This window comes from Hypanus sabinus, chromosome X1, assembly GCF_030144855.1.
Source record: "Hypanus sabinus isolate sHypSab1 chromosome X1, sHypSab1.hap1, whole genome shotgun sequence".
Classification (NCBI taxonomy): Eukaryota; Metazoa; Chordata; class Chondrichthyes; order Myliobatiformes; family Dasyatidae; genus Hypanus; species Hypanus sabinus.
The window spans coordinates 53,185,147-53,200,493 of NC_082738.1; the positions used below are offsets into that span (position 1 = coordinate 53,185,147).

Genomic DNA, 15,347 nt, shown 5'->3' on the forward strand with positions numbered 1-15,347 from the left:
TTGGGTCTGTATCATTAAAATGATCCCTAGTGACATAGTTACAAAAACCCGAGGTGTTTTTCTCTCAGTGTGTAGCAAAGAGTCGGGTTGAGAGTGAGATCCCGGGAGGGCGGGAGGACAAGTCTTTGTTGCAAACAGGTCTCGTTTTTCTAACCTATTCCTTATCGCTCCATTCACTAATCGTTACCAGTTTCATTTGACGACCTGCCTCCATCAATACTGATGCTCTCATGGGACAAGTACTGATTGTCACACCGAGCCTACTACTTCTCCCCTCCTCCCTGATAAATCTGATAGTGAAACGACAGGTTGGTGATTCATTCGCTTTCGATAACGGAAAGGAGGGTCTTAGACCTACAGATCACGTTGAGATTTCCTATAAATGAGTCTTGGGCGCACCGAAGCGTCAGCGAGAAGCTAAAGAGGCTGGTGAGACTGCACAGAGGTTGGAAAACTTCACTTTTGTTCTGTCTGATAGGAAGAGCTCTCTCTCTATCTCTCTCTCTCTCTCTCTCTCTCTCTCTCTCTCTCTCTCTCTCTCTCTCTCTCTCTCTCTCTCTCTCCCTCTCTCTCTCTCTTCTCTCTCTCTTTCTCTCTCTTCTCTCTCTCTTTCTTCTCTCTCTCTCTCTCTCTCTCTCTCTCTCTCTCTCTCTCTCTCTCTCTCTCTCTCTCTCTCTCTCTCTCTCTCTCTCTCTCTCTCTCTCTCTCTCTCTCTCCATATTTCCTTCACTTATAAGTAAATAGATACCATAGGTTGAGTCACATTGTTTCCCTCCCCAACAAGTAGGAAGTCGGATCTCAAGACTTGCCAGTCCACCCTAGAGAATGGAAATGGTAAAAGCCATCCTTCTGTTGATCGTGGTGTTTGCACATGCTTACTGCGATGAAGAGCCGTCGCCGACCGCCGACAGGAACTCGTGGAACCTCGACACCGAGAACTGGCAGGTAACCTGTGCACGTTAACTTCCTAGAATACTTTCTGGTCCGTTTGATGCTGAACTGAAACTTCCTGACCCCATCGGCGACTCATCTCGAGAAGGGAGGATTGGGGTTGCAGAGAGGGGTGGAAACTGGAAGAGCGTTGGGAAGAGTCGGGCTGTTGGAAATAAAGTGAGCCAAGGGCAGGGGACAGGCAGGGGCTGGGAAGAGGTTTGTTGGGGCTTGATGAAAAATATGAAGAGCAAGTCGTGTTCAGTGTGAATTGATATAAACTTCATTCGATAAAGTCATTTTGTTCTCCAGAGATCTGACATTGAGGTGAACTCCTCGAGTTTTCTCGATCAGTGTCCTCCATAAAGGGAAACGCCAGGGGATATATTCCCCGTTGCTTATTTCGTACACATTGCGCCCCACATTGCACAGCCCATTGTGACAGCCCTGAAGACTCGGGAGCTGACCCATGCCAAAAAAGTTCTTTTCCGGACATTTCTCCAACTCGTCCCATCTCCACCGCGCTTTTTCTCCTCGTTTTCTCTTTGTACCAGTGTTTGGGATTTGGGATCGGCAGCGAGCCTAGGTCCCCTGTTAGCGCCAGATTTCTTCTTCACCTTCCAATAACACGGTCGTGTCCTGAGTTTCCCCGTTTAAAAGGCGAAAGCCAAGCACCGATTGATGTCCAGTCCCTACAAGAGTAATTTCAATCGGCGCGATCATCGTTGCAGGAGAATGGAGAAGTAACAAAATCTCTCATCTTGTTAGAAGTTATCACAGAGAGTACAGGGGTCGTCTCCAACAGCTCGTTGCCATGGTTTTACCGCCGGGTCTGAGCTTAGGTTCGTCCCACCATCTCTCCTGATCGGCTGTCAGAATTCCATGTACTTTCCAGTTTTAATAATCAGGTCCATCCTCACCGAATTAGGAATGCATAACCATCAAATCAATATACATGAAGATAAACTACGTATCTTTATTCAACTAAATTAGACTTAATTCCACAATTCCCCCATTCACTTACTAAAACAAGGAAACTATTTTATTAAACGCATTAAGGATATACCCTTTTCTCATTGTTACCGTCAGGTAGGAGGTACAGAAGCCTGAAGGCACACACTCAGTGATTCAGGAACAGCTTCTTCCCCTCTGTCATCCAGTTCCTAAATGGACAGTGGAGCCATGAACACTGCCTCACTTTTATTTTTGTTTTTGCAGTACTTTTTTAACTTAACTATTTAATGTATATATATATATACTTACTGTAATTCAGCTTTTCTTCTATATTTATCATGCATTGCATTGTACTGCTGCCGCAAAATTATCAAATTTCACGACACAAGCCGGTGACATTAAGCCTGATTCTGATTGTAAAATAATTCACATATCTGGTCTGCATTGGCACCTGATCTCCCGGTCTTAAAATTGTCAACCTATCATATCCTCATGTTTGGTTTCATGCTACCTTTCAAATCATTTGCTTCTCCGCTGTTCTCAAATACTGTATATTGCGATAATGTGCGTGATTTAAAACATTGCTGAAAGAAGTAATTACGCTTTTGTTCTGTCTGCAGGATAATTTACCAGAAGACAACAACCTTATCCAACAGTTTGCGCGCCTGGTAAAAAGAGCAAAATTTGATAAATTCTATGGCTTAATGGGGAAGCGTTCTTCTGGTAAGAGATTCTATCTGTCCTGGTTTATGGTTCTGTATTTTGGTAGAGAGCTTCATCTCTGGTAGAGGGCCGAAATCATTGGATAATTCAGTACATTTGCTATTGTGAATGTCCCCAAATATCGGTTCAGAAACTAAATCCGCCATTGATAACGAATGCTGCAGTGATTTCATAATTATTGTATTTGCCATCCTCCTTCTTTAAGCTGGTTTATCTGTCATATTCTGTGTCTGTACTCTAGGTTGTATAAGGTCTGAGAAGATGTGATTGATATGTCTTATAGTTTGTCTCCGTCCTAGTGTCAGAAATTGATGGCTGCTTCCTAGTGAGAGACTACAGAAATATTTTTCAAAACGAGTGGAATCTTTGTAACATCTTGTTAAATTTTTCCATCTTTTTCAATATAAAATTGTGAAGAGTTCAGTCCTAGGCCCTACCTTAATCATAAATTTCTAAAGTTTCAATACTAATTTAATACTATCTTACTCTTGCTACACAATTGAGTTTATATCTTTATTCCTTTTAGTTCAACTTTTTGATTAATTATTGCAAAATATAATTTATCAAGACAACATTAAAACAACCATAATATCTTAATCCCTGCTGAAATTTGTTTAATATTTTTAAAGAGCTTTGGCATTTATTTTAAGAAAACTACAACTGTATAGCTGACACCTTTCAACTCTACCATTATCATCAATGATAGTAATATATTGTATGTGCTTCAATCTTTCTGTTTAGCACTGTAATATTTTATTTTATATATAATTTTGAAGCAAGACTTCCAAGACTGAGATTAATCTTTCCAATCCTGCACAGATTAAATAACAGCAATTCATTTCCTTTTCTTCTTGAGTGGCTGCTATTAGCATTTAATGGAGATTTAGTCTTTCATAAAAGTATTCACTATTTATCTTTTCCCTTCGCTATATCAGTAGGGATGCTTTTGATTTATTTTACTCCCTTATTTTCTCCTCCTATGCCACACAAAGTACAGGAAAATTATGTTTATAGATGTTGCTGTTTCAGGTTATCAAGGTATTTCTGACAACCAAAAGAAGTGATGACAATTATTCATCATATTGTGTAGGATCTAACACATTAACACACACACACACACACACACACACACACACACACACAGTAAACTCAACTTCAAAATAGAAGCTGATTTAACATAATTTGAAATATATTAGTTCTAAGCTGTTTTGAATTTGTTATTGTTATATTGTTATAACAATATATGAATATTGTTATAATATTTTTCAGATCAATCTGTGCAATCCTCTTAAGAAACTAAAAGGAGAACGTGCTGAAAGATCTCAGCCAGCCAAATGCATTGCTGGTGAAAAAAAGAGCTGGTTATTTTTTTTCCCCAGATCGATGACTTTTGGATAAAATTGTTCTGATGGGAGGTTGTCAACTTGAACATTAATTCTCATTCAGGTCTATTGATGGTTGATTCTCTGATGTTAAAACAAAATTAATAACTAAATTGGGGGAATTATTTTTGCATAATAAAAAAGTAAATATTTTTTGTGCGTGTTCCACTCAGAAAGATAGCACTTTTGAGTTAAAAAATGCAACACCTACAAGATTAATAGGAGAGACAATGGATAAAACTAGGTAAAATTCCACAAACTCTTGAATCCGCCATCAGGTTTGCTTAAAGTTGCATTTAACCCAGGATTGCCCCAGGTTTAACTTCCTTGCCTCTTTTTCTGGCACTTACTGTTCTTTCTCATGCCTAAAACCACAGATGAGTTACCAGAATGCTACTGATACCTTTGAAACCATGTTAATATCTTGCTATCTTTAACAGAGGAGGGAAATGAAGTAATAAGATAGTTGACCAGCGATTATTGTAAGACAGATATTCACTCAAGATTTTTTGTATGTAACACACTGTTGTTTTTACAGGCCCAACACAAGCTGGTATCGTTGGCCGTAAAAGTAAGTGCATTGTTGAGGTATATGGTCTTTGTTCAAATGTGGTCATGAATATTAGTTAATTAATTAGTTATTAGCCAAGGACTGCATTTAAGTAAGAAAGACAAAGGAACACAGGGATGATCCTTGGAGGTATCCAGGGTGAATGGAATGGAAAAGGGAAGTCATAGACCGAACTGCCCTGGTGTGATCAAGCACAGAGAAGGGTAATAGGTGAAATGTGTTAAAGGTCACAGAAGGATTCAGGAATTGTGTACCACAGTCACATCTACTAAGAGCACTGATTGATCTATTTCAGCTCTCCGGGGAGACATAAGCAAAGATTTTGAAAAAAAGATAGGTGTAGAATTTGGGAAGGTAACAAAATAACCAAGAAGTTTCAAGGAGAAAGAGAGGCTGAAGCAATGTGCTTTTTTGGTTCAGAAAGGTATCAGTAACAATAATGATGAATGGCCAACAGACTGTAATTGGGGAGAGAGAGCCATTTATAATTTCAACACACTACCCAATATTTAAAAAAGCTTACCATAGAACCATAGAACATTACAGCATAGAAACAGGCCCTTCAGCCCTTCTTGGCTGTGCCGAACCATTTTTCTGCCTAGTCCCACTGACCTGCACCTGGACCATATCCCTCCAAACCCTTCTCATCTATGTACCTGTCCAAGTTTTTCTTAAATGTTAAAAGTGAGCCTGCGTTCACCACTTCATCTTGCAGCTCATTCCACACTCCCACTGCTCTCTGTGTGAAGAAGCCCCCCCAATGTTCCCTTTAAACTTTCCCCCTTCACCCTTAACCCATCCCCTCTGGTTTTTTTCTCCCCTAGCCTCAGTGGAAAAAGCCTGCTTGCGTATTATTATACATAATATAATTGTTTGATTTTATGATGTATAACAATATTACCATTTCAAATTTGGATCTTCAGAATTTGAAACTACACTACTATCAGTATATATTCCTGGCAAAAGAAATACTAGCACTATTTCTACTCAATTCAAGTTAGGCCCAACCATATATGTATTTAATATACATATAAACAAAAATACTTACATTTTTACATAACATTTGGGATGTTTGTTAAGAAAACATTTCCACAATTAGGGCATGTAAGTATAAATTCTGAGCAATATTCTTACATAATATAATTGTTGCTAACTCATACAGAAAATTTATTTTATTTACCAGGACAACCTGCAGTTGTCGCAACTTCAGATTCAGCTTATGTATTTTCCACTTTCTAGCTGCAGCCTAAAGCTGTTTAGCTACAGATTTCAATAGAGCATTAGCGCCAATAGATCTCAAAAATCATCACAGACATCCAGTGTGGTCACACCAGGATAATCTTGATAATCCGCTTCAGAAGACCCATAAAATAAGTGACTAAATTGCCTGCATATGAGAAAAGAAAGAAAGCAAGTAGATTGCATCCCAATTAGAGATAATTAAGCATGTAGTCTCATCTGTGGTTCAATATGAGCAAGTGTTCAAGATGTGAGGACATGTCTTTTGGAGAGTGGAAATTGAAGTTGTGATGTTCATGGGAATATCAAAGCATGGCTCCACATCTGTGGCTCTGTTTGGTGAGTTCTGAGTTTCAAAGAGGGAACTTCAGTGCTCCTAGTGTGGTCTCAAATAATTTAGCACCTGAATATGGAACAACATTGGGAGAAATACGTTATTATTTTATGTTTGCATCTGTGAAACCAAATTTGGTTCTCACAATGAATTGTAAGGATAGTAATTCATTGGTACCAAGATGTAGTTTGCATGCCATACAATTGAGAATGCAGATTGTAATGTAGAAGCTACAGAGAAAGTTCAGGAAACAAATAAAGTGCAAGGTAGATTGAGAGATCAAAAATTGAAATGTAATCTACCAGGTTTTTTCATATCTAAGGCATATCATACATAATGATCCATAGTTTGGCATTAATTGGTGATAACGTTCAGAAAATTTGTGGGAATTGCAAATGGATATCAAGGTGGATACTCAGGTTTGGATAGAGTATTGTGAAAGGGCATCACAAACTGCATTTTACATCTACATATGCTTCAAAATGTGAACACTAGGTGCTTGAAATGGGAATGTGACAGTGAAAAAGAATACAAAAGAAACCCATAACCTTCTCAATCTGCCATTGGCTGATGCTATTGGCAATTCACTTACATGCAACAGTTCAAGTTCATAGTCATTCAATGTACACATGTATACAGCTAAAATAAACAACATTCCTCTGGGACACAGGTGCAAAACACAGTCCAAATCTCACATGCAACACATAAAATAATATTAACAGATAAAAAAGTATTCTGTAGATGTACAAGTTGTGCATGCATCTGGAAGTTACTGCAGTAAAAGAATCTGAAGAGTAATATTTCACAAATGATGTAAAGTTATATAACACTGTATATAGTAATTTAACAGCAATAGTAATTAAGTAATTTTTACAATTTACTAAAGCATTCATTTAAATTATCCTGTTTCAATTCCCAGTTAAAATTGTAAAGAAGAAGATACTACTATATTTTGAAATGTGAGGTCTTGAGTTACAAATGTAGAGGACTAACCAGAATATATCTAAAATATAACAGTCTGCCAAGACTAAACAAGTGTCAACTTCCTTCATGGTGAACCTCTCTTGCCTGCGTTTTGAGTACTGGTATCGAACCCATGGCACATTGCAGCCTTTCTGATGCATTTCTGGCATATGGAAATCATTGCAACACCAGTGTGTATTGTCCTTCCATGATTAACGTAGAACAGAGGAGGTAGTTCAGAAGCTATCAAATTGGTGCACAGAGAGGGAGAAATAGCACATTTTCATCCCCGAATGATGTTAGTGAAACAGTTAGTGATGTTATGTGAGTCCTGTAATTTCGGTTATGGTTAATTTGTTCAAATTCTAGATTTTTGTTGGACTTAAATCCCGCTCCCTGCCTTGAAGGTTTTTAACCTTTTATCTATGGATTAGTGGTCCTGCTGAACGAGCTGTTTTAATTTTTCATTATGGAGGCAACATTCTCAAGGCAGCAATTTAAATCCTGTTTCTCATGGCATTAGTTACTGACATTTCCTTATATATTTGTTTCTTAGACATCAGCAAAGAACCCAAGTTTGAAAATAGAATTGTCTTCCTATTGCTACAAATGCTGTGGAATTTCTCCCTTGTACAGTTACAACTGGAGGCAATCCCCAACAAATCATCTACCTGGAGCAGTCCAGAACATGAAATCACCTTTAATTGCCTTCCCTTTTTAATATTAGTTCAGAGAGAGTTTATGCTGAAAGCATAGGGGTTTTATTGCATCCAAGCAGTCATAGCATAATTACATTTCAGCCAAACCTTTAGTATTCTGAAAGTAAATAGCTATCAATCTTACATTGCTAATACAGGCCTACTTGCACATTGAAATATTTATTAGCTCAGTATTTTGTGAACAGAATGCAGTAAACAACAGACACATTCATTGTAAATAAATCTCTTCAGTGATACATGCCTGTAAATGATGTACTTTAGATTGTAAATCAGGTTTTACAGCAACGTCATGGCTATTTGGGAGAATAAATTCCATCATGGGCATCAGAACATGTCTTTCAAAAGGTTTGCTGAAGTTTATAATCAAGCATGAGTGAGGTTGTTGTTCCCTAGTGGAATGAATGCTGTGACCCAGATTTTCAGCAAGTGAGATGTATCAGACAGGATCGAAGGTTATTACTGGAAATGAGTGGGTTCGAAACTCCAGCAGAAATGCAGTTGAGGATACTCCTCTGAAAATAGGTGATGAGTGAAGGCACTCCTCAGCATTAGCAATCCTAACACCAATGACTGAAGAAGAAAGTGACATGTAATGGTGGACTCTTTCACAATGTACACTATGCTAATTAAAGGGCAATGAGGAAATGCAGACGTGCCTTTAATTCCTATTTTTGATCATTTCCCCCATTTTTCAATGTAGGGCAAAAGGGAGAGATGTTTGTTGGACTTATGGGACGTCGGTCTTCAAGTGCTGGTATGTCATCCACACTCTGAACTATAGTGCTTCTTCTACTTCCCCTCCCTTGGGTTGGGTACACAATAAGTTCTGATCACTCATATCCACTTAAACTTAACATCTTCAGTCAAATGCAATTGTTGCAAAGGTAATTCAACAAATTACTCTACACGTTTTTTCATTTACTTGAATCACAGCATTTTAATGAGAACTTGGCTCATTTTTGTGGTCTTTTAAAAGAGCAGTGCATAGGAAGCACTTTCTAACATTGACCTAGTAGCAGATTCACCGTGCAAAGAATAGTGCTGTTGGACAGTTTTGTCTCTACAGTATGGTACCACTATATGCCTGAACTTAATAACAACAATTCCAACTCATTACTCCTGATAACCACTTGTCTTAATGCATTTCCTTATCTTTCAGTCCCTTTGAGTAAGTTTGACAATGGTAGCTTAATGTTACCTTAATTTTCTATTGCCGATACTCTCAATTTAGTTAGTGCTATCTATAAGAATATATGATATAGAAGCAGAATAAGGGTATTTGGCACATTGTGTTTGCTTCATCATTCAATTGTGGCTGAACTTTTATCTCTTGCCTGTGGAAAGCGGCCAGTGAGTGAGTGGGCCAGTGAAGGAGCGGAGATTTGAGGCTTCAACGGGAAGAGGCGGAGGACGAGTTTGTTCCCAGTTAGTCTTTGCAATGCCTTCTGAGACGGTGATGTGCCTCTCCTGTGAGATGTGGCAGTTTTGGGGGAACTCTCCTCTCCCGCAGACTCACATCTGCCAGAAGTACATGCGGCTGGGTGATCTGAAAGACCATGTGAGGAATCTGGAGCAGCAGCTGGATGACCTTCGACTCATAAGGGAGAATGAGGCAGACATAGATGAAAGCGACAGGGAGGTAGTCACACCTAGGCTGCTGGAAGCAAGTCGTTAGGTGACAGTCCGAGGAGGGAAAGTGAAGGAAAGTAGACAGGTAGTGCAGCGCACCCCTGTAGCCATTCCCCTGAACAATAAGTTTACCATCCTGGATGCTGTTGGTGAGGATGACCGACCAGGTGTGAGCCACGATGGCAGGGCCTCTGGCACTGAGTCTGACCCTGTGGTGCAGAAGGATGGGACGGAGAAGAGGAGGGCTGTCATCATTGGAGACTCTATAGTCAGGGGAGCAGGCAGGAGATTTTGTGGACGTGAGAAGGAAACCCGCATGGTTTGTTGCCTCCCGGGTGCCGGGGTCCGGGATGTCTCTGACTGGGTGCATGACATCCTGGTACGAGATGGAAAGCAACCAGAAGTCATGATACATGTTGGGACCAACGACATAGGCAGGAAGAGGGATGAGGTCCTGAAGTGTGAGTTTCAGGAATTAGACAGAGCTGAAGACCAGGACTTCAAGGGTGGCATTCTCAGGATTGCTGCCAGTGCTACGTGATAGGGATGGTAAGAATTGGAGGAGATGGCAGTTGAATGCATGGCTGAGGAGTTGGTGCAGGGGACAGGGTTTTAGATTTTTGGACCATTGGGATCTCTTCTGGGGAAGGTGGGACCTGTACAGATTGGATGGGTTGCACCTGAACTCGAGGGGGAGCAATATCCTTGCAGGTAGGTTTGCTGGCATGGTTCGGGAGGGTTTAAATTAATTTGCAAGGGGGATGGGACCTGGAGCGATAGTGCAGTGAAAGAAGTGCATGGAGTAAAGCCAGATCTAACATATAGAGAGGCTTTGAGGAAAGAGAAGCAGAATAAAGGGTGTAAAGGTAGTAAGGTAGAAGGGCTAAAGTGTGTGTACTTCAATGCAAGAAGCATCAGGTACAAAGGTGATGAACTGAGAGTTTGGATACATACATGGAATTATAATGTAGTGGCCACTGCAGAGACTTGGCTGGCACCAGGGCAGGAATGGATTCTCAATATTCTTGGATTTCAGTGCTTTAAAAGGGATGGGGTGGGGGGGAAGGGGAGGAGGGGTGGCATTACTGGTCAGGGATACTATTACAGCTGCAGAAAGAGTGGGTAATGTAGCAGGATTCTCTTTTGAGTCAGTATGGGTGGAAGTCAGGAACGGGAAGGGAGCAGTTACTCTACTGGGGGTATTCTGTAGGCCCCCTGGTAGCAGCAGAGATACCGAGGAGCAGATTGGGAGGCAGATTTTGGAAAGGTGCAAAAATAACAGGGTTGTTATCATGGGTGACTTTAACTTCCCTAATATTGATTGGCACTTGATTAGTTCCAAGGGTTTAGATGGGGCAGAGTTTGTTAAGTGTGTCCAGGATGGATTCCTGTCACAGTATGTTGACAGGCCGACTAGGGGGAATGCCATACTAGATCTAGTATTAGGTAACAAACCGGGTCAGGTCACAGATCTGTCAGTGGGTGAGCATCTGGGGGACAGTGATCACCGCTCCCTGGCCTTTAGCATTATCATGGAAAAGGATAGAATCAGAGAGGACAGGAAAATTTTTAATTGGGGAAGGGCAAATTATGAGGCTATAAGGCTAGAACTTGCGGGTGTGAACTGGGATGATGTTTTTGCAGGGAGATGTACTATGGACATGTGGTCGATGTTTAGGGATCTCTTGCAGGATGTTAGGGATAAATTTGTCCCGGTGAGGAAGTTAAAGAATGGTAGGGTGAAGGAACCATGGGTGACAAGTGAAGTGGAAAATCTAGTCAGGTGGAAGAAGGCAGCATACATGAGGTTTAGGAAGCAAGGATCAGATGGGTCTATTGAGGAATATAGGGTAGCAAGAAAGGAGCTTAAGAAGGGGCTGAGAAGAGCAAGAAGGGGTCATGAGAAGGCCTTGGTGAGTAGGGTAAAGGAAGACCCCAAGGCATTCTTCAATTATGTGAAGAACAAAAGGATGACAGGAGTAAAGATAGGACCGATTAGAGATAAAAGTGGGAAGATGTGCCTGGAGGCTCTGGAAGTGAGCGAGGTCCTCAATGAATATTTCTCTTCGGTATTCACCACTGAGAGGGAACTTGATGATAGTGAGGACAATATGAGTGAGGTTGATGTTCTGGAGCATGTTGACATTAAGGGAGAGGAGGTGTTGGAGTTGTTAAAATAGATTAGGATGGATAAGTCCCCAGGGCCTGACGGAATATTCCCCAGGCTACTCCACAAGATGAGGGAAAAGATTGCTGAGCCTCTTGCTAGGATCTTTATGTCCTCGTTGTCCACGGGAATGGTACCAGAGGATTGGAGGGAGGTGAATGTTGTCCCCTTGTTCAAAAAAGGTAGTAGGGATAGTCCGGGTAATTATAGACCAGTGAGCCTTACGTCTGTGGTGGGAAAGCTGTTGGAAAAGATTCTTAGAGATAGGATCTATGGGCATTTAGAGAATCATGGTCTGATCAGGGACAGTCAGCATGGCTTTGTGAAGGACAGATCGTGCCTAACAATAAAGAACTGATAGAGTTCTTTGAGGAGGTGACCAGGCATATACATGAGGATAGTACAGTGGATGTGATCTACATGGATTTTAGTAATGCATTTGACAAGGTTCCACATGGTAGGCTTATTCAGAAAGTCAGAAGGCAAGGGATCCAGGGAAGTTTGGCCAGGTGGATTCAGAATTGGCTTGCCTGCAGAAGGCAGAGGGTTGTGGTGGAGGGAGTACGTTCAGATTGGAGGGTTGTGACTAGTGGTGCCCCACAGGGATCTGTTCTGGGACCTCTACTTTTCATGATCTTTATTAATGAACTGGATGTGGGGTTAGAAGGGTGGGTTGGCAAGTTTGCAGATGACACAAAGGTTGGTGGTGTTGTGGATAGTGTAGAGGGTTTTCAAAGATTGCAGGGAGACATTGATAGGATGCAGAAGTGGGCTGAGAAGTGGCAGATGGAGTTCAACCCGGAGAAGTGTGAGGTGGTACACTTTGGAAGGACAAACTCCAAGGCAGAGTACAAAGTAAATGGCAGGATACTTGGTAGTGTGGAGGAGCAGAGGGATCTGGGGGTACATGTCCACGGATCCCTGAAAGTTGCCTCACAGGTAGATAGGGTAGTTAAGAAAGCTTATGGGTTATTAGCTTTCATAAGTCGAGGGATAGAGTTTAAGAGATGCGATGTAATGATGCAGCTCTATAAAACTCTAGTTAGGCCACACTTGGAGTACTGTGTCCAGTTCTGGTCGACTCACTATAGGAAGGATGTGGAAGCATTGGAAAGGGTACAGAGGAGATTTACCAGGATGCTGCCTGGTTTACAGAGTGTGCATTATGATCAGAGATTAAGGGAGCTAGGGCTTTACTCTTTGGAGAGAAGGAGCATGAGAGGAGACATGATAGAGGTGTACAAGATATTAAGAGGAATAGACAGAGTTGACAACCAGCGCATCTTCCCCAGGGCACCACTGCTCAGTACAAGAGGACATGGCTTTAAGTTAAGGGGAGGGAAGTTCAAGGGAGATATTAGAGGAAGGTTTTTCAGTCAGAGAGTGGTTGGTGTGTGGAATACACTGCCTGAGTCAGTGGTGGAGGCAGAAACACTAGTGAAGTTTAAGAGACTACTAGACAGGTAGTAGGAGGAATTTAAGGTGGGGGGGTTATATAGGAGGCAGCGTTTGAGGGTCGGCACAACATTGTGGGCCGAAGGGCCTGTAATGTGCTGTACTATTGTATGTTCTATGTTCTTTTCTCTACCCAATTCTCCTACCTGCTCCCCATAACCCTTAATAATCTTTCCTATCAAGAATCTATCAATCACTACCTTAAATACATCCAGTGACTTGGCCTTCACAGCCCTTGTGGCAACATATTCCACAGATTCACCACCCTTTATCTGAAGAACATCCTCCTCAACTCAGTTCTAATGGGATGTCCCTTTATTTTGAGGCTGTGCCCTTAGATCCTAGACTCTCCTCCTAATATAAATATCCTTTCTGTACCCACTCTAGCTAGGTCTTTCAGTATTCAGTAGGTTTCAGTGAGAATCCCCCAATATCATGGTGAACTCCATTAAGTACAGATCCAGAGCCACCAAACACTTATTTAACCTAAACAACAATTCTTATAACTGACAAAATAGGAAAATTAACAGCTTGCTTTTGTTCTAGTTCAACGTGATTCATAGATTCATGAGAAAACACTAAGTTGAGATACAAACACTTAAGAAAAGAGCTCATTACAATGGAAGAGAAAGCAACCGGTAGGATGGAGCACATGATAAATAGACATAGTCTCTGAGAGCTTCCTGCATTGTGCCAGTGATGTGCATCTGCATTTATCACAGGAAATCCTCCTAAGCCCCTCTGAGGGGTACTGCTACTCAGTGCCACATAGGCTGATGCCAGTTTAGAATCAGGTTCTCCAAATCCGTCTCAGAAAATGGATATTACTACTCCATCCATATGTTTAGGGTTTGACGCCCCTGAGGTGAAAGACGAAGTCATGGCATTAGGATTTGTCAGCTTGTAGAGAAGAGCAATGGGGATTCCATCTAATTTAATACCCAACTCAATGCTAACTAACATATGTAGGTAAGATTAACTTAGATTTGTTGCAAATGTCCATGACATGCCCTACCAGTAAGAGGATATATAACAGCTGTTGTCAAAAATCAGGGTAGAAGAAATGCTAAGGAATAAAGCAAATTCTGAAAATTAAAGTAGTATTTTATTTCTGAGGGAGCCTTACAATTAAAGGATATGACTGAAGGTAATACACTAGCAAATCTGGTGATACAATGTTAATGCAAGGAATCTTCTTGTTGTTTTTCAGAGTCACCTCCTGAGTGGGAAAAAATTCAGTATTTTGGAAGAAGACGCAAATAATAGAGTGTAAATGCAAAACTCCAGGAACACCCTCTGCTCCAAACCACCAGGAAGGGCATTTTTTTCCTTTTGGCTAAATAGCCATTATCTCAAAATTTGTGCTTATGTTCCTCGGAATTTACCAACCATCAAGGCTGATGCAAGACCTCCACATAAACAAATCTCCTTGTGTAATTTGTCAAAGTCGTTAGGTATTTTAATCTCTTTATGTCAATCCTTTCAGTTAAAGTTCACAAAGACACAGAAATCCAAATCAAACCATAATTATGATTGTCAGTAATATATAATGCCTCAGACGTCGCACAGGGTCTGTGTCCAATATAATAGGACAATGAATGTTCAAACTAATGTATTTTTGAAACTGGCATTCATAAAGATTTGAAGTCATAATTGTGTGCTAGAAATGAATCTGAGCTCTGGTATAAATGCACTATTAATTTCATGGCTTTAATTCAACTAGATTTAATTTTTTAAAAATGTTAACTTTATGGACTCTTATTTAAAAGTAATTTATTTAAAACAGAGCTTTGACATTTACACATTTCTCAATAGCCAGCTGTAGTAGGAAAGAATGAAAGTTCAAGTAACATTAATGTAAAATAGTTTTTTAACAATCACTTTTGAAACCCCCTAGATCAAATAGGTGCATATTCTGTACAATCATTCAGACATGCAAGCTTTGGTATTCATTCAATTGGCTATTAAGTTAAACAGCATACAAAAGAATGCATTGAGTCAACAGCTTTATGATCTGTGACATACCAACATTTTTAATTGTAGGAACCATCACAGCAGTCCACATTACAAACAAAATCATTTATTTTCTGTGTCTGATTTAAATTGATGATTCATTATGTGTCTGTTCTATCGGATCAATAAAATATGCATCTTGTAAAGTGTAAAACTGGCTTATTCTAATCTCTTCACAATGTAACACCGTCAAACCATTGTGAGTGTGAGACTGAGAATCGATGATACTGTTTAGAAGCATATTGACATATACCCAGGGTTATCCTCC

The 15,347-nt window shown here is 40.5% G+C and overlaps 1 protein-coding gene across 3 annotated transcripts; it reads left to right on the top strand.

Annotated features, from left to right (window-relative positions):
• The first annotated feature begins 334 nt into the window (after window positions 1-334).
• si:ch211-131k2.2 (protachykinin-1) lies at window positions 335-15,146 on the top strand. 3 transcript variants are annotated; one of them, XM_059955652.1, is made up of 6 exons: window positions 335-445; window positions 788-945; window positions 2,505-2,607; window positions 4,528-4,560; window positions 8,516-8,569; window positions 14,277-15,146. In XM_059955652.1, exons 2-6 carry the CDS (start codon window positions 826-828, stop codon window positions 14,327-14,329), a joined length of 363 nt encoding a protein of 120 aa, XP_059811635.1. In that variant the 5' UTR covers window positions 335-445; window positions 788-825; the 3' UTR covers window positions 14,330-15,146. The 3 variants fall into 3 exon arrangements, with proteins under 3 accessions (XP_059811635.1, XP_059811636.1, XP_059811637.1); XM_059955653.1 differs by having other exon boundaries at window positions 417-445; window positions 785-945; XM_059955654.1 differs by lacking the exon at window positions 335-445 and having other exon boundaries at window positions 712-945.
• The last annotated feature ends 201 nt before the right edge of the window (window positions 15,147-15,347 follow it).

Coding starts and splice junctions, on each gene's coding strand:
- si:ch211-131k2.2 (XM_059955652.1), top strand. CDS start 826: ATGGAAATGGTAAAAGCCATCCTTCTGTTGATCGTGGTGTTTGCACAT. Junction 946..2,504: donor TCGACACCGAGAACTGGCAG/GTAACCTGTGCA, acceptor TTCTGTCTGCAG/GATAATTTACCAGAAGACAA. Junction 2,608..4,527: donor AATGGGGAAGCGTTCTTCTG/GTAAGAGATTCT, acceptor TTGTTTTTACAG/GCCCAACACAAGCTGGTATC.